Genomic DNA, 22925 nt, shown 5'->3' with positions numbered 1-22925 from the left:
TTTATTAGGAGTTTGAAGAGATTTGGCATGTCAACAAATACATTCAAAAACTTCTATAGTTGTATCATGGAGAGCATTCTGACAGGCTGCATCACTGTCTGGTAGGGAGGGGCTACTGCACAGGACCAAAAGAAGCCTCAGAAGGTTGGAAATCTAGTCAGTTCCATCTTTGTAGGGTACTAGCCTACAAAGTACCCAATACATCTTTAGGGAGCAGTGTCTCAGAAAGGCAGCGTCCATTATTAAGGACCTACAGCACCCAGGCCATGCCCTTTTCTCACTGTTACCATCAGGTGGGAGGTACAGAAGCCTGAAGGCACACACTCAGCGATTCAGGAACAGCTTCTTCCCCTCTGCTATCCAATTCCTAAATGGACATTGAACCTTTGGACACTACCTCACATTTCTAAAAAAATATACGGTATTTCTGTTTCTGCACTTTTTAAAATCTATTCAACATATGTAATTGATTTACTTGTTTGTTTATTATATTATTTTATTTTATTATTTTTTTTCTCTCTGCTAGATTATATATTGCATTGAACTGCTGCTGCTAAGTTAACGAATTTCACGTCACATGCCTGTGATAATAAACCTGATTCTGAGGTCAATAGGTTCCTGATTAGGCTTATGCCTTAAAAAACTATTTTATAAACAGAAATTTATAAGCAGTAAATACATAATGTCCTACTGTTATAATTCTACAATAATGTTAAGTCAACACAGCAATTTTCAGCATACATACTTATTAAGTGGTTAACTTTATAATATCTGTAATAAAAACATTCAGCAGTTCAAGCAGTATCTGCGGAAAAAGAAGCAGTTAATGTTTCAGTCTGAGACCATTCTTCAGAACTCTGAAAGGGAGCACCTCCATCACTGTACCATTCATATCATTAATGAAAATTCACTTCGTCTATGAAAGTACAAGTGGTTTTGCTTTCCAAGTCCCCTTTCCCTGTTCTAATGAAAGGTCCTAGATATAAAACATCAACTGTTCTACTTTCACAGTAGCTAAATGGAGTTTTCCAACACTTCTAGTTTTATTTCAGAATTCCTCCATCTGCAGATTCTTTTTTATAAGACCTGTAGATGAGATAACAGCATAAGGCTGGAGTTAGACCCATATCTATAGATGCAATACACATCCAATACACAGAAGGTTCACCACCTACCCTTCATGTTTTGTAGATATATACAGAACTACAAATTATTAAATTTAAACCATTTTGAAGTTTGAATTTGTCCTGTGTCAGTTAAAACTTCTTCTTCATGAAATTCAAATATACAGTGTACTGTGCAAAAGTCTTACAGATATATATAGCCTAAGACTTTTGCAGTGTTCTGTTCTGTATTTGTTAATGTGGAGTGGAGAGCAAGTTTTCAAATCTGGGGGGAGCAAAGATTGTTGGGAATGGTGAGGGCAGAGCGCCGTGGATGGCGCTGGTGCAGACCCACCTAGCCCTGGGACACCAGGCAAGGTTATTTAATTCCAAACAATTGGCTTATTGATCATTCCAGAATGTCTCTTTGGTGCTTCCCGCTCGCTCGCGTCTGCCTCCCCCTTTTCCTAAACACAATTCCCCTCTCCCTGCTCCCTTCACACTCTCAGTCCACAATAGAGACCCAAACCAGAATTAGCTTTATCATCAATCACAGGGCATGAGATTTGTTTTTATTTTGTGGCAGCAGTACAGTGCAATACATAAAATTACTGCAGTATGCAAAAGTCTTAGGCACTCTAGCTATATATACGTGCCTAAGAGCATAAGACATAGGAGCAGAATTAGGCAACTCAGCCCATCAAGTCTGCTCTGCCATTCCATCATGACTGATCCCAGATCCCACTCAACCCCATACACCTGCCTTCTCGCCATAACCTTTGATGCCCTGACCAATCAGGAAACTATCAATTTTCGCTTTAAATATACCAGCAATCTTAGCCTCCGCAGCTGTCTGTGGCAGAGAATTCCACAGATTCACTACTCCCTGGCTAAAAAATTCCTCCTTACCTCTGTACTAAAGCATCACCCCTCAATTTTGAGGCTGTACCCTCTAGTTCGGGATATGCCCACCATTGGAAACATTGTATGTAAAAAAAAACATATTTAATCCTTTCAATATTTGGTAGGTTTCAGAGATCCCCCTGCATTCTTTTAATTTCCGGTGAGTACAAGCCCAAAGCCGCTGAACGCTCCTCATATGTTAACCACTTCATTCCCGGAATCATCCTCGTGAATATCCTCTGGACTATCTCCAATGACAGCACATCCTTTCTGAGGTACGGGGCAAAACTGTTGACAATACTCCAAGTGCGGCCTGACAAGTGTCTTATAAAGCCTCAGGATTATCTCCTTGCTTTTATGTTCTATTCCCCTTGAAATGAAAACCAACATTGCATTAGCCTTCTTTAACACAGACTCAACTTATAAATTAACCTTCTAGGAGTTTTACACGAGGGCTCCTAAGTCCCTCTGCAGCTCTGATGTTTGAATTTTCTCCCCATTGAGATAATAACCTGCACTTTAGTTCCTTTTACCAAAATACATTAGTATACATTTACCAACATTGTATTTCATCTGCAACTTGTTTTCCCATTCTTCCAATTTGTCTAAGTACTGCTGCAATCGCATTGCTTGCTCAGCACTACCTAATTCACCTATCTTCGTATCATCTGCAAACGTTGCCACAAAGCCATCAATTCCATTATCTAAATCACTGACAAACAATGTGAAAAGTAGTGGTCCCAATAGTGCCCCGAGTAACACCAGTCACTGGCACCCAACCAGAAAAGCCCCCTTTATTCCCACTCACTGCTTGCTGCCTATCAGCCATTCCTCTATCCATGCCAGTATCTTTCCTGTGATGCCATGGGATTTTAACTTGTTAAGCAGCCTCATGTGTGGCACCTAATCAAATGCCTTCTGAAAATCTAAGTATATGTCCACCCTGCTTGTTACTTCCTCGAAGAACTCTAACAGGTTTGTTAGGCAAGATTTCCCTTTACAGAAACCATGCTGCTTTAACTTATTTTACTTTGACCTCATCCTTAATAATAGACTCCAACACTTTCCCAACAACTGAGGTTCGGCTAACTGGCCTATAATTTCCATTCTTTTGCCTTCCTCCCTTCTTTAAGAGTGCAATGGCAATTGCATTTTTCCAGTCCTCCAGAACCAAGCCAGAATCAAGTGATTTTTGAAAGATCATAACCAATGCGTCTGCTATCTTTTCAACAACCTCTTTCAGTACTCTGAGATGTAGTCCATTTGGTCCAGGTGACCTATCCCTCTCAAGACCTTTTCCTTTGTAATAGCAATGGCACTCACTCCTGGTACTGAACTCAGGGACATCTGGCACACTGCTGGTGTCTTTCACATTGAAGATTGATGCAAAGAACCCATTAAGTTCATCTGCCAATTCTTTGTCATCCCCTCCCCCCCATTACTACCTCACCAGCATCATTTTCCAGTGGTCCAATATCAACTCTCACCACCCTTTTACTTTTTATATAACTGAAAAAAAACTTTTAGGATCCAACTTTATATTATTGGCTAATCTGCCACATATTTTATCTTTTCCCTTCTTATGGCTGTTTTAGTTGCCTTTTGTTGGATTTTTAAAACTTTCTGAATACTACGTACATTTAAATTCTGTCACCTTCTGTCCTGCATTCTTCACCCTTTTGAATTTTGGCTCTGTGGTATAATTGAACTCTTTGCTCTGTCTGCATTTATACCCAATCACTGGCTTGTCTTCCTTAAATTCATATTACGCCCATCCACTTGTAAACTTGCTGGCTCATCCTCAGCTCTATCATACTGGTTCCCATCCCCCTGCCATATTAGTTTAAATTACTCGTAACAGCTTTAGCAAGACTGTCCACAAGAATATTGGCCCCCTCAGATTCAAGTGCAACTGATCTCTTTTGTACAGGTCACACCTGCCCCAGAAGAGGTTCCAATGATCCAGAAATTTGAATCCCTGCCCCCTGCTCCAATACTTCAGCCATGCATTTATCTGCCAGCTCATTCTATTCCTAGCCTCTGCTACATGGCACAAGCAGCAGTCCCAAGATCCTACCCTTGAGAAACACACATAAAAGTTGCTGGTGAACGCAGCAGGCCAGGCAGCATCTCTAGGAAGAGGTGCAGATGACGTTTCAGGCCGAGACCCTTCGTCAGGACTAACTGAAGGAAGAGTGAGTAAGGGATTTGAAAGTTGGAGGGGGAGGGGGAGATCCAAAATGATAGGAGAAGACAGGAGGGGGAGGGATGGAGCCAAGAGCTGGACAGGTGATAGGCAAAAGAGATACGAGAGGATCATGGGACAGGAGGTCCGGGAAGAAAGACAAGGGGGGGGAACCCAGAGAGTGGGCAAGGGGTATATTCAGAGGGACAGAGGGAGAAAAAGGAGAGTGAGAGAAAGAATGTGTGTATAAAAATAAGTAACAGATGGGGTACGAGGGGGAGCTGGGGCATTAGCGGAAGTTAGAGAAGTCGATGTTCATGCCATCAGGTTGGAGGCTACCCAGACGGAATATAAGGTGTTGTTCCTCTAACCTGAGTGTGGCTTCATCTTTACAGTAGAGGAGGCCGTGGATAGACATATCACAATGGGAATGGGATGTGGAATTAAAATGTGTGGCCACTGGGAGATCCTGCTTTCTCTGGCAGACAGAGCGTAGGTGTTCAGCAAAGCGGTCTCCCAGTCTGCGTCCCATTCCCATTCTGACATGTCTATCCATGGCCTCCTCTACTGTAACGCAGACTGGGAGACCGCTTTGCTGAACACCTACGCTCTGTCCGCCAGAGAAAGCAGAATCTCCCAGTAGCCACACATTTTAATTCCACATCCCATTCCCATTCTGACATGTCTATCCACGGCCTCCTCTACTGTAAAGATGAAGCCACACTCAGGTTAGAGGAACAACACCTTATATTCCGTCTGGGTAGCCTCCAACCTGATGGCATGAACATCGACTTCTCTAACTTGTCTTTCTTCCTGGACCTCCTGTCCCATGATCCTCTCGTATCCCTTTTGCCTATCACCTGTCCAGCTCTGGGCTCCATCCCTCCCCCTCCTGTCTTCTCCTATCATTTTGGATCTCCCCCTTCCCCTCCAACTTTCAAATCCCTTACTCACTCTTCCTTCAGTTAGTCCTGACAAAGGGTCTCGGCCTGAAACGTCGACTGCACCTCTTCCTGGAGATGCTGTCTGGCCTGCTGCGTTCACCAGCAACTTTTATGTGTGTTGCTTGAATTTCCAGCATCTGCAGAATTCCTGTTGTTTCCTACCCTTGAGATCTTGCTTCTCAACTTCCTTCCTAACTCCCCGTATTCTGTTTACAGGACCTCCTCCCTTTTTCTAACTGTGTCGTTGGTACCCATATGTACCATGACTTCTGGCTGTTTACCCTCCCTTTTCAGAATATTGTGGATGCATTCAGAAACGTTGTGGACCTGGCACCTGAGAAGCAAACTACCATCTGTGTTTCTTTTTTGTGTCCACAAAATCACCTATCTGTCTCCCTAATTACTGCTGCCATCTTCTCCAGTTCCCTACCCTTCAGAGCCACAGGGCCAGACTCAGTGCCAGAGGCATGGCTGCTGTCGCTTCGCTCCAGTAGGTCACTGCACCACCCCTGCCCCCCACCCCTAGCAGCACTCAAAATGGAGTACTTATTGTTGAGGGGGATGGCCACAAGAGTGCTCTCCACTATCTGACATTCTCCCTTCCTTCTCATGACAGTCACCCATTTATCTGTCTCCTTTAGCCTTAGGGTGACTACCTTCTTTAGCTCCTGTCTATCATCTCCTCACCCCAAACCAGCTGGAGGTCATTGAGCTGCAGCTCCAGTTCCCTAACACAGTCTCTAAGGAGCTGCGTCTCAATGCACCTATTGCAGATGTGGCCTTCAGGGAGGCTGGAAGACTCCTGGAAATTCCAACTCTGACACCCAGAACAGAACACTGACCCTGCAGACATACTCCCTATTCTTTCAAGAATTAATAAGAAAAAGAAATAAACTTACCTACTTACCTCGCCTCCGCCTGTTCTTGCTGAAGCCTGTTGAGCCAAAACCTTACCACTCTGACTCAGACCTCTCTGATGACGGCTCCACTAGACAGTACTCTTAGGGAGACTGTGTTTTTCAAGGTCAGCTCTGGACCTGCGCAGGAACGCTTCTACTGTGTCTGCACCACTGTCCAATCAAAGATTCCCGCTGAAAACTGGCTGCTTTTTCAAGCTCTGCTCTCAACCTGCATGGGAACACTTCTACTGTGTCTGTGCCACTGTCCAATCAAAGACTTTTGCACAGTACCATATTAGAACATGTATTGATCTTATTTCATTCAAGTTTAGGGAACTTGGGAGGTAGTATAATTTTAACTTGCACAGGTATTGGAAGAGACTTTGCATCAATGATAAAAATGGTACAGTGAAGCAGAGATTAGATACATTAGTTGAATTTAATCCTAAAATCTTATAACCTTCAAAAAAAAACCAAAACCTGTACTGATGGTGGTAGTCACCCCTAGGTTTACTGGTTTACCGGTTACAGGTAACTGGTTTACTGTCAACAAAAAGAAGGGAAATGCACAGTCAGTGCAGAATACACCTATGGCCATTCCCTTCAAAAATAAATATACCACCTTAGGTACTGTTGAGGGGATGACCTACCAGTGAGGAGCCACAGTGACTGGATCTCTGGCACGGAGTCTGGTGCTGTGGCTCAGAAGAGCAGGGAGGTGAAGAGGACAGCAGTGGTGATAGGAGATTCCATAGTCAGAGGAACAGAGACAAGATTCTGTGGGCACGATGGAGGCACTCGGATGGTATATTGCATCACCGATGCCAGGGTCAGGGGTTCTCAGATTGGGTCTATAGCGTTCTCAACTGGGAGAGTGAGCAGCCAGAAGTCTTGGTGCATATTGGCACCAATGACATAGGTTGACAAGGTGAGGAGGTACTGAAGAGAGATTTTGGGGAGCTAGGTAAAACAGGACCTCCAGTGTAGTAATCTCTGGATTGCTACTTGTGATACACTTCCAGTGAGGGTAAGAATAGGATGATTTGGCAGGTGAATGTGTGGCTGAGGAACTAGCGCAAGGGGCAGGGGTTCAGATTTATGGATCATTGGGATCTCTTCTGGAGAAGGTACAAGCTACACAAAAGACAGATTATACCTGAACCCAATCAGGACCAATATTCTTGCAGGCAGGTTTGCCGGAGTTGTTTGGGAGGGTTTAAACTAATTTGGCGGGGGATGGGAACTGGCGTGATAGTGCTGAGGATAGGTAGTTGGTTTACAAACAGAGGCAGTGTGTAGTGTGGCTCCAAGAAGGGGAGAGGCTGATGATAGGGAAAAATTTCAGTCAACAGAATGAGATGCAATGTAAAGGGTGGACAAAAATCAAAAAGGGTGAATATAGGACTGAAGGTGTTATATTTGAATGCACGCAGTATATGGAGTAAAGTAGATGAACTTGTAGCACAGTTACAGATTGGCACGGAATCATCACTGAATCATGGCTGAAAGATTATAGCTGGGAGTTAATGTCCAAGGATATACATTGTATTGAAAGGATAGGCAGGAAGGCAGAGGGGGTGGCGTTTCTCTGTTGGCAAAAATTAAATCAAATCATTAGAAAGAGGTGACATAGGGTCAGAAGGTGTAGAATCATTGTGGGTAGGGCTAAGGAACTGCAAAGACCCGAATGGAAGTTATCTACAGTCCCTTAAATAGTAGTAAGGATATGGTCCACAAATTACAATGGGAGATGGAAAATGCATGCCAAAAGGACGTGTTTCAATAGTCATGTGGGATTCCAAGATACAGGTAGATTGGGAAAAACAGGTTGGGTGCTGGATCCCAAGAGGATAAGTTTCTAGAATGCCTGCAAGATGGCTTTTAGAGCAGCTCGTAGTTGAGCCCACTCAGGGAATCAGCTATTCTGGATTGGGTGTTGTGCAATCAACTGGAAAAGATTAGAGAACTTAAGGTAAAAGAACCCTTGGGGACAAGATCATAATATAATTGAATTTGCCCTGAAATTTGAGAAGGAAAAGGATGTATCAGTATTACAGTGGAGTAAAGGGAATTACAGAGGAATGAGAGAGGAGCTTGCCAAAATTGATTGGAAAAGAACACTGGCAGGGATGATGGCAGAGTAGCAATGGTTGGAATTTCTCCAAACAATTTGGAAGGCACAGGATATATACATCCCAAAGAGAAATTATTCAAAAGGAAAGATGACATGACTGTGGTTGACAAGAGAAGTCAAAGCCAACATAAAAGTCATAAAAGGCATATAATAGAGCAAAAATTAGTAGGAAGTTAGAGGATTGGGAAGCTTTTAAAAACCAACAGAAGACAAATAAAAAAAAAAGCCATTAAGAAGGTAAAGCTGGAATATGAAAGTAAGCTAGCCAGTAAGATTAAAGAGGATACCAGAAGTTTCTTCAAGATACATAAAGTGTAAAAGAGAACTAAGTGTGGATATTGGACCTCTGGAGAACGATGCTGGAGAGATAGTAATGGGGGACAAGGAAATAGCCAAACAACTGAATAAGTATTTTACACCTGTAGAAGACACTAGCAGTATGCTGATAGTTTGAGAATGTCAGGGGTCAGAAGTGTGTGAAGTCACCATTACTCTGGAGAAGGTTCTTAGGCAACTGAAATATCTGAAGGTAGATAAGTCACCTGGACCAGATGGCATACACCCCAGACTTCCAAAAAAAGTGGGTGAAGAGACTGTAGAGATATTAGAAATGATCTTTCAAGAATCACTAGATTCTGGATTTGTTACAGAAGTCTGGAAACTTACAAATGTCACTCCACTCTTCAAGAAGGGATAGAGGCAGAAGAAAGGAATTTATAAGCCAGTTTGTCTGACCTCAGTGGTTGGGAAGATGTTGGAGTCATTGTTAAGGACTTGGAGGCACATGAAAAAAGAGGCTGCAGTCAGCATTGTTTTCTCAAAGGAAAATCTTGCCTGACAAACCTGTTGGAATTTTTTGAAGAAATAACAAGCAGGATAGACAAAGGAGAATCGGTTGATGGAGCGTACCTGGATTGTCAGAAGGCCTTTGACAAAATGCCACACATGAGGCTGCTTAACAAGTTAAGAGCCCATGGTATTACAGGAAGGTTTCTAGCAAGGATAAAGCAGTGGCTGACTGGCAGGAGACAAAGAGTGGGAATAAAGGGAGCCTTTTCTGGTTGGCTGCCAGTGACTAGTGGGGTTCCACAGGGGTCTGTGTTGGGACCGCTTCTTTTTACGTCACATGTCAATGACTTGGATGATGGAATTGATGGCTTTGTGGCAAAGTTTGCAGACAATATGAATGTAGGTGGAGGGGCAGTTAGTTTTGAGGAAGTAGAAAGGCTACAAAAGGATAGATAGATGAGGAGAATGGGCGAAAAAGTGGCAAATAGAATACAGTGTCAAGAAGTGTACGGTCATGCACTTTGGTAGAAGAAATAAAAGGGAAGACTATTTTCCAGATGGAGAGAAAATTCAAAACTTTGAGGCACAAAGGGACTTGGGAGTCCTTGTGCAGGGTTGCCTAAAGGTTAATTTGCAGGTTGAGTAAGTGGTGAGGAAGGCAAATGCGATGTTAGCATTCATTTTGAGAGGACTAGAATATAAAAGCAAGGACATAATGTTAAGGCTTTATAAGTGAGTGGTGAGGCCTAACTTGGAGTATTGTGAGTAGTTTTGGGCCCCTTATCTTAGAAAGGATGCGCTGACACTGAAGAGGGTTCAAAGGAGATTCACAAAAACGATTGGAGGGTTGAACGGCTTGTCACATGAAAAGTATTTGATGGCTCTGAGTTTGTATTCACTGGAATTCAGAAGAATGAGGGGTGACCTCGTTGAAATCTATCGAGTGGTGAAAGGCCTTGATAGACTGGATATGGAGAGGATGCTTCCTGTGGTGGGAGAGCCCAGCATGAGAGGACACAGCCTTAGAATAGAGAGGTGTCCTTTTAGAACAGAGATGAGGAAGAACTTCTTTAGCCAGAGTGGTGAACCTGTGGAATTTGTTGCCACAGGCGGGTGTGGAGGCCAAGGCTTTACATATACATATTTAAAGCAAAGGTTAATAGATTCTTGCTTGGACAGGGCATGAAGACATATAGGAAGAAGGCAGGAGTTTAGGGCTGAGAGGGAAATGGATCAGCCATGGTGAAATGGCGGAGCAGACTCAATCAGCCAATTGGCCTAATTCTGTTCCTACATCTAATGGTCTTATGTTCTTTTCAGTCCTATGTTAACCTACAACTCAGTCAACAACATAAACTACAGATTTCTAAAATGCAATAAATTCTTTCTATAAAGAAATTTGTAAAAAAAAAAGAACCACTTTGACGAGCATTTCTGAACGCACATCATAATGAACCTTGAAGTAGATGGGCTACAGCTGCAAATGGCCCTGAACATACAATCAGTGGCCACTTTAATAGGTACAGGAGTACCAAATAAATTGGCCACTGGGTGTATGTTACAGAAAAATATTGTCTATCATTTATTTTTGATAGGACTTTTCTAGGCAAGCATATAAAAGAAAAGGGTGTGGCGCCACAGTCAGTACATGAATCTGCGATAGAAATCAACCATAATTACTTTGGATGGCAAAATTGCTTAAAACAGCAAAATTGCCTTCTCATTTCCTAAATTCCTCTAAGCCACCAATTAAATGAGTTAGCAACAAAGGATGTAGCTCGGGTTGGGGGGCTGGGAACAAATCACTGCAGTTTGGCATTTCTGTTTCTCATATGAGTCTGTCCATTTCACTGTCCAGTCAAAGGACGGGCAATTTATCAAGTGCGACAGTGTCTTTTTATAACATTACTGTTAACAACAGCAAAGACGGAACATGCATCAAGCAGCAGCTAATAGCAGTGAAGCAGTTAAGGTTATGATTGGTCAACAAAATTAGCCTTAGTTTTACAGATGCTTGCTATGTTGCCTAATAGGGTACTCACAAGGATCAGATCCTCTCCTGAAAATACCTTTGTATCAGAAACAATAATATTGCACTGGCAGATATTACACTCTCTACAGAAGGAAAACAATTTCAAAATGCTTTGTTACAAGCCATAAGTTGGTCAGCAGTGTACTTGAATCTCCAAACTTCACTGAGCAAGCTACTCTGAATAATTTGAAACACAACAGATTCTGCAGATGCTGGAAATCCAGAATAACACACACACAATGCTGGAGGAACTCAGCAGGTCAGGTATCGTCTAAGGAGAGGAATTTACAGTTGACATTTTGGGCTGAGACCATTGATCAAAAAAATTTCATAATAAGATGGTGGGGCTGAGAGCAGGGAGGGAATGCAAGATGGAAGGTGATGGGTGAAGCCAGGTAAAGGGGAAGATAGGTGGGTGGGTGTGAGGGGATGAAGTGAGAAGCTGGAAGGAGAGAGTTGGAAACGGTCTAAAGTCAGGTGAAGGGGAAGGTAGATGGTTGGGGATGAACTGAAAATCTGGAAGGTGATAGGTATAAGAGGACTAAAAAAGGAGGAATCTGATAAGAGAGGAGAACGGACCATGGGAGAAAGGAAAGGCAGAGGGGCACTTGAGGGAGATGATAGGCTTCACTTATCACCTGCCAGCTTGCATCAGCAACATATAGTTCGTTACTGAGGAAAAATGCTAGTGATATGTATCATCTGATTCAGTGTGAAAGGCACACAGCAGATTTCCTTTCTGTACAGACCGCACTTTGTCAAACTTAACAGGTTATTTGTTCTCAAAGGGATTTTCTAACTGGATTAGCATACTTTCTACAACTGAGTGAACTCAGCCTCAATTGACTAATACAATTCATATCTTTAAATACTTTAGCATTTTACACAAATTGTGTCAATAATTCAGTCATTTTTTTTAAACTACTTCTCATCCTAATTTTTTTAATTCATTCCTAATGTGGTTGCTCATATTCATAGATCCCACTACAAACTCAAAAACACATGTTCAAACTGATGAGCGGGGTTGCAGTACATGTGAGGGAATTGGTCAAGGCATTAGTCAAATCTGTGGAAAGTTTTGGACAGAGACTTGGGGAAATTATTTGCTTGAAAGACAGCAATGTGCAGTTTAACTGATGCCAGCACCTGCATTGAGGACAGGTGCATAAACATAAATTATTTTTAATTTTTTTTAAAGAAGGTTGAAGACTAATTTAGTTCTGTTTTTAAAATAATAGGTTGCCGTGGGATAGGCAGAGAAAAAGGAGGTACAAAAGGCAGTATAATAGAATTAGTGGTTCCAACATTGAAAGGTATAATCAGAAAGATATTCCAATTCTGTCACCTGAAAATGACTGCTCGGTGAATTTAAACCTTCAGTATGGAGATTGAGGATACTTGTTAAGCAGTCTACCAAAGGAAATGGAGCACAACTGGGGGGGGGGGGGTTTGGGGCTGAATAGACTGCTGATTTTCCCAGATGGAATTAGAGTGGCTTTAGTGCTGGATGGATTCCAGTTGATGTCTAAAGTTAAAAAAATGTGGATGGAAAATTGGTTGCTGTGGTTCATTGGCTAACAATGTTGCCTCTGCATCACAATGTCTCACTCCCGAGACTCGGATATATATAAAAAAACAATTGAGGCCATACAAGTACAACACCACAGTTGTACTGCACTGTTACTAGCGCGGCCATTCAGGTAAAACATTTAAAAGAAAGTATCATCTGTTCTTCTGAATAAACATAAGATATGTATGATATTATTTCAGAGAAAAACAGAGTATCCTGGTCTATATTTCTACATTGATAAAAGCAGATGATCTGATCATAATCTGATGGGAACTTCTTGAATGGAGATTTGCTTTCTTCCTATGTACATTACATTAGTGATGTAGTTGCAATGAAAGGTCTTGGCATGATCCAATGACTGTTTACTTCCCTTCGTAGATGCTGTGAGACCTACAGAGTTTCTCTAGCATTTTGTGTTTTGCTCTTACAATACTGATTACTATTCAAAAGTAGTTAATTTGGTGTAAAGCTCTTTGGGACATCCCAAGGTAGCGAAAGTGCAACCCGACTTCATTGTAATATCTCAGTAAGCCTCAAGGAAATTGTTTTATTTGCCAGGTAGAATTTTTTTTTGTTTGCTTTTACCACGAACAATCTTTTGCATGTACCTAGCAGGGCTCTCCAGAAATGTTATTTTTCCATGAGTTCATTTCTCACTCTTTCAATCTCCAAAAAATGTAGGACTATTTCATTGTCTTCTATTTTTATTTAGTTTATTGTTGTCAAATTAGAATACAAACATGAGGAAGTCTGCAGATGCTGGTAATCCAGGGCAACTCACACAAGATGCTAGAGGAATTCAGCAGGACAAGCAGTAAACAGCTGACTTTTCAGGCTGAGATCCTTCTTCAAGACTGGAAAGGAAGGGTGAAGATGCCTGAATAAAAAGGTGGGGGAGGGAGGGGAAAGAGGCCAGCTGGAAGGTGACAGGTGAAGCTAGATGGGTGGGAAAGGTGAAGAGCAGGAGAAGAAAGAATCCAATAGAAGAGGAAAGTTTCACTTATTTTCACCAGCCTATTACTTCCCTCTGGGTCCCCTCCTCCTTCCCTTTCTCCTACTGTCCACTTTTCTCTCCAGTCAGATTCTTTCTTCTCCTGCTCTTACCTGGCTGCACCTGCACCTTCCAGCTAGCGTCTTTCCCCTCCAAGCAACACACATCAAAGTTGCTGGTGAACACAGCAGGCCAGGCAGCATCTCTAGGAAGAGGTACAGTCAACGTTCTGGGCCGAGACCCTTCATCAGGACGAACTGAAAGAAGAGCTAGTAAGAGATTTGAAAGCGGGAGGGGGAGGGAGAGATCCAAAATGATAGGAGAAGACAGGAGGGGGAGGGATGGAGCCAAGAGCTGGACAGGTGATTGGCAAAAGGGATATGATGGGACAGGAGGCTCAGCGAGAAAGAAAAGGGGGGGGAACCCAGAGGATGGGCAAGGGGTATAGTCAGAGGGACAGAGGGAGAAAAAAGGAGAGTGAGAGAAAGAATGTGTGTATATAAATAAATAACGGATGGGGTACGAGGGGGAGGTGGGGCATTAGCGGAAGCTAGAGAAGTCAATCTTCATGCCATCAGGTTGGAGGCTACCCAGACGGAATACAAGGTGTTGTTCCTCCAACCTGAGCGTGGCTTCATCTTTACAGTAGAGGAGGCCATGGATAGACATATCAGAATGGGAATGGGACGTGGAATTAAAATGTGTGGCCACTGGGAGATCCTGCTTTCTCTGGCGGACAGAGCGTAGGTGTTCAGCGAAACGATCTCCCAGTCTGTGTCGGGTCTTGCCAATATATAGAAGGCCACATCGGGAGTACCGGACACAGTATATCACCCCAGCTGACTCACAGGTGAAGTGTCGCCTCACCTGGAAGGACTGTCTGGGGCCCTGAATGGTGGTAAGGGAGGAAGTGTCAGGGCATGTGTAGCACTTGTTCCGCTTACAAGGATAAGTGCCAGGAGGGAGATGGGTGGGGGGGGGGGGTACGAATGGACAAGGGAGTCGCATAGGGAGCGATCCCTGCAGAAAGCGGAAGACGTGCTTAGTGGTGGGATCCCGTTGGAGGTGGTGGAAGTTACGACGAATTATATGTTGAACCCGGAGGCTGGTGGGGTGGTAGGTGAGGACAAGGGGAACCCTATTCCTCGTAGGGTGGCGGGAGGATGGAGTGAGAGCAGATGTGCAAGAAATGGGGAAGATGTGTTTGAGAGCAGAGTTGATGGTGGGGGAAGGGAAGCCCCTTTCTTTAAAAAAGGACATCTCCCTCGTCCTAGAATGAAAAGCCTCATCCTGAGAGCAGATGTGGCGGAGACGGAGGAATTGCGAGAAGGGGATGGCATTTTTGCAAGAGACAGGATGAGAAGAGGAATAGTCCAGATAGCTGTGAGAGTCAGTAGGCTTATAGTAGACATCAGTAGATAAGCCGTCGACAGAGACAGAAAGATCTAGAAAGGGGAGGGAGGTGTCAGAAATGGACCAGGTAAACTTGAGGGCAGGGTGAAAGTTGGAGGCAAAGTTAATGAAGTCAACGAGCTCAGCATGCGTGAGCAGTCGTCGATGTAGCGAAGGAAAAGTGGAGGCCAGATACCAGAATAGGTTTGGAACATAGATTGTTCCACAAAGCCAACAAAAAGGCAGGCACAGCTAGGACCTATACGGGTGCCCATAGCTACGCCCTTCAGTTTGGAGGAAGTGGGAGAAGCCAAAGGAGAAATTATTAAGAGTAAGGACTAATTCCGCTAGACGGAGCAGAGTGGTGGTAGAGGGGAACTGATTAGGTCTGGAATCCAAAAAGAAGCGGAGAGCTTTGAGACCTTCCTGATGGGGGATGAAAGTATATAGGGACTGGAGATCTATGGTGAAAATAAAGCGGTGGGGGTCAGGGAACTTAAAAATCATCAAAAAGTTTAAGAGCGTAAGAAGTGTCACGACATAGGTAGGAAGGGATTGAACAAGGGGGGATAAAACAGTGTCGAGGTATGCAGAAATGAGTTTGGTGGGGCAGGAGCAAGCTGAGACAATAGGTCTGCCAGGACAGGCAGGTTTGTGGATCTTGGGTAGGAGGTAGAAACAGGAAGTGCGGGGTGTGGGAACTATAAGGTTGGTAGCAGTGGATGGGAGATCCCCTGAGCAGATAAAGTCGGTGATGGGTGCTTTCCCCTCCCATCTTTTTATTCAGGCATTTTCCCCCTTCCTTTCCAGTCCTGAAGAAGGGTCTCGGCCCAAAACGTCACCTGTTTACTTTTTTCCATTGACACTGCCTGACTCCTGAGTTCCTCCAGAATTTTGTGTGTGTTGCTTAGAAATACACAGAAAAAAAAATGATCTTGTTAATATCAGCTTAATCTGTGCTGTGGGCAGCAGAGTAGCTTACTAGTTAGTACAACGCTTTACAGCCCAAACTGTATGATCAGGGTTCAGTTCCCTCCACTGTCTGTATGGATGTTGTATGATGGTGTGGGTTTCCTCCGGGTGTTCCGGTTTCCTCCCACATTCCAAAGACATACAATTAGGGTTTATAAGTTATGAGCATGTTATGTTGGCACCGGAACTGTGGTCACACTTGTGGCCTGATAAACAAAATCTTCGCTGATTTGATTGTAAACAACACTGTATGTTTCGATGTACCTGTGACAATTAAAGCTAATCCATCTATTTCTGTATTACAAGTTTAACAGAAAATTCAATGGTGAGAGGGTTAAACTACTTACTGCATCATCCCATCCACCACAAAGGATAGACTGATCCATTGGCTTTTCATCTTCTTCGGCTTCTTCACTGAGTGTGATTAGAACATCAACGAGTTTTCTTTCAGATTCCCATGAATGTAGAAAATGGGTGGGGCTTATCACCACATTACTGTTACTGCCAGGAGATTCAAAAACTAAACTAGCTCTACTTCCAACCACACCTTTCTCCTGAAATTCCATTTTCCATTTACACTTTTTAGCAGGCAAGCTTCAACTATTTATCTGGCAAAAGAATAGAAGCGTGAAGTTAATGCCTCACTAAATTCAAGTTAAAGAGGCATCATTAAATATTAAATAAGGCATCACAGTTAATATTTGATGACATTGCTTCACATACAGTTACTGTCAGATCAGTTGCTTCATCGCCTTCCAAAAAAAGTGGCAGGTTTTTGATGTAGTTATACAAAATAAGGATAGTTGAATCATACATCTCACACCTTCACTCTTCCTGGTGTAAATTTTAATACCTTCAAAACCAAACATATACAGATAACACAAACAAAATATTGGAGAAATAAACAGCTGACGTTTTGACCTGAGACCCTTCATCAGGAGCTACAGAATCACTACTACCTGTAATACATTTCAGAAATTTTTAGCAGGAAACAGTGTCTGTTATACCTTTTCATAAATGCCACCTGAGCTGCTGAGTTCCTCCAGGAGTTAAGGTGTGTAGCTCTGGATTTCCGGAATGTACTCCTTCCCCTTCCCCAACCTTCTTATTCTGTCTTCCTTTCCAGTCCTGATGGAGGGTCTCCACGCGAAACATCCACTCTTTATTCTTTTCCATTGATAATGTTTGAGCTGCAGTGTTCCTTCAGTATTTTGCGTATGTTAATTTAGTATTTAACTGTCCTTTGTTATTCAAATAACAAGCCATGGGTGACAAAGGACATTAAGGACATCCTGAACGCTGAAAAGAGGGCGTTTAGAGATGGAAATAGGGAGGAGCTGAGGGCAATACAGAGGGACCTGAAAGCCAGGATCAGGGAGACTAAAGACAGGTACAGGAGGAAGCTTGAGTGGAAACTCCAGCAGAACAACATGAGAGAGGTCTGGAGGGGGTGAGGACCATCACTGCGTTCTGGCAAACTAGCAACAGAGGAGCTGAGGGCAGTGTGGACAGGGCCAATGAACTTAACCTGTTCTTTAACAGATTTGACATTGTGACCTCTGCCCATCCCCCACGAGCCATCTGTTGTCGGCCCCCAATCAACACATGTTCCACTCTCCCCTCCTACCCCTCTTAACAGTCCCCCACCCTACTTTCATGACTACACCCCTCCCCCACACAAAACCACCACGGCGGGCTTCATGGCTGAACAGGTGAGAAGACAGCTGAAACGTCTCAACCCAAGCAAGGCTGCAGTACCGGATGGTGTCAGTACCAGGGTGCTCAAAGCCTGTGCCCCTCAGCTATGTGGAGTACTTCACCATGTATTCAACCTGAGCCTGAGGCTCCAGAGGGTTCCTGTACTTTGGAAAACGTCCTGCCTCGTCCCTGTGCTGAAGACGCTGCGCCCCAGCAGCCTCGATGACTACAGACCGGTGGCACTGACCTCCCACGTCATGAAGACCCTGGAGAGACTTGTTCTGGAGCTGCTCCGGCCTATGGTCAGGCCACACTTAGATCCCCTCCAGTTCACCTACCAGCCCCGACTAGGAGTTGAGGATGCCATCGTCTACCTGCTGAACTGTGTCTACGCCCACCTGGACAAGCCAGCGAGCACTGTGAGGGTCACGTTTTTTGACTTCTCCAGTGCGTTCAACACCATCCGCCCTGCTCTGCTGGGGGAGAAGCTGACAGCGATGCATCTCCCCTGGTGTCATGGATTCTTGATTACCTGACTGGCAGACCACAGTACATGTGCTTGCAACACTGTGTGTCCGACAGAGTGATCAGCAGCACTGGGGCTCCACAGGGGACTGTCTTGTCTCCCTTTCTCTTCGCCATTTACACCTCGGACTTCAACTACTGCACAGAGTCTTGTCATCTTCAGAAGTTTTCGGATGACTCTGCCATAGTTGGATGCATCAGCAAGGGAGATGAGGTCGAGTACAGGGCTACTGTATGAAACTTTGTCACATGGTGCGAGCAGAATTATCTGCAGCTTAATGTGAAAAAGACTAAGGAGCTGGTGGTAGACCTGAGGAGAGCTAAGGTACTGGTGACCCTGTTTTCATCCAGGGGGTCAGTGTGGACATGGTGGAGGATTACAAATACCTGGGGATACGTATTGACAATAAACTGGACTGGTCAAAGAACACTGAGGCTGTCTACAAGAAGGGTCAGAGCCGTCTCTATTTTCTGAAGAGACTGAGGTCCTTTAACATCTGCTGGACGATGCTGAGGATGTTCTACGAGTCTGTGGTGGCCAGTGCTATCATGTTTGCTGTTGTGTGCTGGGGTAGCAGGCTGAGGGTAGCAGGCACCAACAGAATCAACAAACTTATTCGTAAGGTCAGTGATGTCGTGGATAGAACTGGACTCTCTCACGGTGGTGTCTGAAAAGAGGATGCTGTTCAAGTTGCATGCCATCTTGGTCAATGTCTCCCATCCACTACATAATGTACTGGGTGGGCACAGGAGTACATTCAGCCAGAGACTCATTCCTCCAAGATGCAGCACAGAGCGTCATAGGAAGTCATTCCTGCCTGTGGCCATCAAACTTTACAACTCCTCCCTTGGAGGGTCAGACACCCTGAGCCGATAGGCTGGTCCTGGACTTATTTCATAATTTATTGGCATAATTTACATAATACTATTTAACTATTTATGGTTCTATTACTATTTATTATTTATGGTGCAACTGTAACTAAAACCAATTTCCCCCAGGATCAATAAAGTATGACTATGACTTCATGATATACAGATAATCTTTTTGAGTTTTGCCATCACCAAAAAAATACGTTATGTATTCTAATCAAAGCTTTAGGGCAATACAGCACTGAAACAGGCTCTTCAGCCCAAATCCACACTAGCCATTAACCACAGATTCTACAGTAAATCCATTTTCCCTGTATTCTGTCAATTTCCTCAGATTAGACCACTCACCTATAGGAGCAGCTAGCAACTGCCCACCCGCTGGCCTTTGGGATGCAAGGAGAAATAACAAGACCACAGGGAACCACATAAAATGCTGGAGCCGGTCAGACAGCATCTACGGAGAGGAATAAAGATTCAGTGTTTCAAGTTGATACCCTTCATCAGGTCACAGGGAAAACATCCAAACTTCACATGGACTGCGGCCTGCAGCTGTGAGGCAGCTCTTCCACTGGCCCAACCAACTATATTATAGTCAATAGTGTTATTTGTGTAAAAACAGTACATAGGCTGATTTATCATAAGCAATGCCACAGAATCTATATTAATATATTTAAGATCAGTGGACATCTAGCTCACTCTGAGTAGCTGTGGATAAAATTGTGAATAGTTGTCCTACGCTGCTTCAAAGTGCAAAAGAGTATTGAACAAGGAACCTGTGTTTTGTGACGAGAATATACATAGATTAAGATATTAGCTGTCCTGTGCTGGCACCAGTGGGATCAGCAATTGGTCTGCCACCTGTCTTCAGGAGAAAGAGAGATAAGGAAAACAACGGAGCAGCATTTGGAGATGTTAACGAAGGGACGGGAGAGTTTAACGGAAGGAGAGCTGTCAAGATCGGCTCCCCCTTTGAGCCCTGAACTGTTTGAAGTGATGGACAGGCGATACCCCAGCAGGGGGATAAAAAGGGACAGGTTCGCTAAGGCAAGACACACACGACACCCCGAGGTAACGAGACCCTGGAAGCGGTGCGTCTCCCACAAGTCGGTGGGAGATTTTGGTGGGCTGGTTGAGGGACCAAGCCATAGACGCACAGGGTGGAAAGGCACGATCGGCGGGAACCTGGTGTGTGTCGGCCCTTGCCTGGGTGCCAGGTTCAACGCAGAGAAACGATCGTATCTGGAGAAGACATCACAAAGGGCTCGCCCGAAAGCTGACTGCGAAGAATATCGAAGGTCTGTGTGGAAGCTGTTTGAATATTCATTCGTTTTGCTCTCTCTCTCCTTCCCCCCCACTGTCCATCTCCCACGGCAGTCATTACTGCGAACTGAACTGAATTCAATTGAACTGAACTTTGCGTCACTTTGAAACTGGTCATTTATCCCTAGTCGACGATAGAGCTTGATTGATCCTGTTATCCTAATTCTGTGTACATGTGTGTTTATCATTGCTGAACTGTTGCATTTATTATCCTTTTGATTAGAGTACTGTGTTGCTTGTTTCTTTAATAAAATTTTCTTAGTTCTAGTAATCCAGACTCCAACTGAGTGATCCACTTCTGCTGGTTTGGCAACCCAGTTACGGGGTACGTAACAGTTTGAATACATGGAAAGTTGGTTACATGCAGAGTCAGCCTCCAAGAGCAGAATCAAAAACATAGGGTTCAAACATGTACTGGCAACTCAGGACGAGATGCAAGGAATTTGGAGAGAAAAACAAGTTTGGAGGTCGTGCAAAATCTCAGAGACTGAGGATGAGTCACAAGACTATCAAACAACAACAATCTGTCTAGTCGTGTTCTTGTCTCAATTGAGAGTTTACTTTCAATGTTAGATATTTATGATAAAAGTAATGCTTTGGATGGTGTCCATGGTGGTAATTGTGAATGGCCAAGAAAAAAAAGGTTTTGAATTGGGACAAGGAAAAGTTTGTTTTTTTTATCTGATGAATCAGTTCAGGAGTTGCACAACACTGACAACTGAATAGATAGTCTCAAACAGAGTGACAAAGAAATCCACCGCCTGCTTACTTTCATTGTTGGAGGAATTTCATATGAAAATTGGTGACACAAAAATAAACTTGTCCCCATAATAAGACTTTTACTTGCCTGTTCATTTATCTCCACACATAAAAGTAAAATGTTTACTTTGAACAAGGTTTTTAACGCAAATTCTTGGGCAAAGGTCAGTTCGCGTTTGTTTCCTTCGCAGAAAAATTTGGGAACCAACCAAACGGTTGCCGTGGCGACGCGTGGGTGCCGCCGCTGCGAGGCCTCTCCTGGGAGGCACCACAGACGGAAATGACGAGCCGCACCGACCGGAAGAGCGGGGGATGGCTTAACGGGTGGCGCACAATTCGAGAAGCTTCGACGTGTACAGTGTGGGCCTAGGATTTTGACAACAATACAAAAAATCTAAGCCGGTGGTGGTCCGCCTGGAAGAGCCGAGGTGAATCAGGAGGAGACGGGGCAGTGGATCAGCGTGGTAACGTGAGGTGAGGGATGTTCCGCCCCATGAGGCAGGGCTTCCGGAGCCCGCCGCCTGTAGGCCCAAGTCCGGGCCCGTTCCCCGGCGCGGGACCGGTTGGAGGTGGGGCAGGCGGCACCTTCTCTTGGGGGCTCCCAGGCAACGTGGGCACCCCTCCTTACGGAGTGCGGCACCGGGCTTTCACCAAATCTCCTCAGCAGCAGCAACAACAGCAGCTGAGCCCGGGCCTGTCGCCCTTCCACCAGCAGCAGCACCGGTACAAGAGCCCGTCCCCCGGCCCCCAACAGCCGACGCCGCAGAGCTTCACGTCCCGGCACAGCCCACGGGCCCGCGGTCGCTACTCCTCGCCGTCTTACCACCCTCATTCTCCCAGCCAGACCGCGTCTCAACAGCCCTCGCCCGGCTCGGCGCACCGCCGCTACCAGGGCTCGCCGAGGACATCCACACCTTTCGGAGGAGGCGGCTGCATCCTGGAGAGGAAGTCACCGGCGCCCGTGGAGCAATATTACAAACCGTCCATGCTGCAGGACCCGTGGGCTGACCTGGAACCGGTCTCCGCCTCTGATATCAACCTGCAGTACAGGACCCCGCAGTCCGTCAGCTCCACTAAAAGAGGCAGGTACTTTAGCTAACAGCTTCTCCAAGCAACATCGCATCCGGGCAGAGAGCAGATTCGACCTCTTCCTTCCATCTGCACTCTGGGTAAGATAGCTAAAACTGACCTCCACAGTGCTGTCTCACACCCAGTGAACAAGAACTTTCTCTGGTTCCCACTGTCACTTCTCTCCAGAGACCAAACATTTTTTAAAAAACAAAATTGATTACTTTTTTTTTGGCAGATTGACTTTTTTAACGAGACCTATTTTTTTAACCACACCGATTTTTCTTTCCTTTGCAACACATGGGAGCTCTTTGGATGTTATCTGGGAGAGTGCAACCGCTGCAGAATAGGAAAAGTGCCTGCTCCTAACTATCTAAATTAATCACCAGCCAGTGGACAGTGACTAATTGTTTTGCAGGTTTTTCCACCTCTATGCATTAATGAGCGGGTTAGGGAGTGTCATCTAATTTTTTTACTGTAAGCCACTGAAATGGTCATTTTTAAAACTTTTGTCAACTTTTTTAGATTAAAGGTAAAAGCTTCAATGTTTAATTTTTGTAAATCCATATTTCTAATTGTATGTAAAACAGAAGAAAGAAAAATGATTTATGTATGATTTAATTGAGTTGGTGTATCTGGGGCATGTGTGCAGTAAAGGTGTGTGTTGGTATCTTCAGGATTTTGTTGTGTTTTTAGGTTTTTTTTCTCCCTAGAAATTGTAGATAAGAATTGAGCTAGACTTTCAATCACCTACCTGTAAAATAATTGACC

The 22925-nt window shown here is 44.3% G+C and overlaps 2 protein-coding genes across 3 annotated transcripts in view; one reads left to right on the top strand and one right to left on the bottom strand.

Annotated features, from left to right (window-relative positions):
- LOC134356542 (uncharacterized) overlaps nucleotides 1-19738 on the bottom strand; it is a 36153-nt gene extending 16415 nt beyond the window's left edge. Inside the window, exons 1-3 of one of the 2 annotated variants that reach the window (XR_010020384.1) lie at nucleotides 19356-19738; nucleotides 16262-16522; nucleotides 12986-13413 (exon numbers count right to left, since the gene is read on the bottom strand). Coding sequence is in view for 1 of the 2 variants with exons in the window: in XM_063067504.1 (XP_062923574.1) it covers nucleotides 16262-16480 (219 nt within the window). In the remaining variant the exon portion in view is untranslated. Of the gene's footprint in view, nucleotides 1-12985; nucleotides 13414-16261; nucleotides 16523-19355 lie in introns of those variants that run through there. The other variant, XM_063067504.1, reaches the window with a different exon arrangement.
- Nucleotides 19739-21105: 1367 nt separating this feature from the next.
- mplkip (M-phase specific PLK1 interacting protein) lies at nucleotides 21106-22639 on the top strand. The gene has a single exon (XM_063067200.1). It carries the CDS (start codon nucleotides 21568-21570, stop codon nucleotides 22183-22185), a length of 618 nt encoding a protein of 205 aa, XP_062923270.1. The 5' UTR covers nucleotides 21106-21567; the 3' UTR covers nucleotides 22186-22639.
- The last annotated feature ends 286 nt before the right edge of the window (nucleotides 22640-22925 follow it).

The sequence above is a fragment of the Mobula hypostoma genome, chromosome 14 (genome assembly GCF_963921235.1).
Source record: "Mobula hypostoma chromosome 14, sMobHyp1.1, whole genome shotgun sequence".
Classification (NCBI taxonomy): Eukaryota; Metazoa; Chordata; class Chondrichthyes; order Myliobatiformes; family Myliobatidae; genus Mobula; species Mobula hypostoma.
The sequence above is the reverse complement of the archived record's forward strand: the minus strand, read 5'-3'. Positions and strand labels throughout refer to the sequence as shown.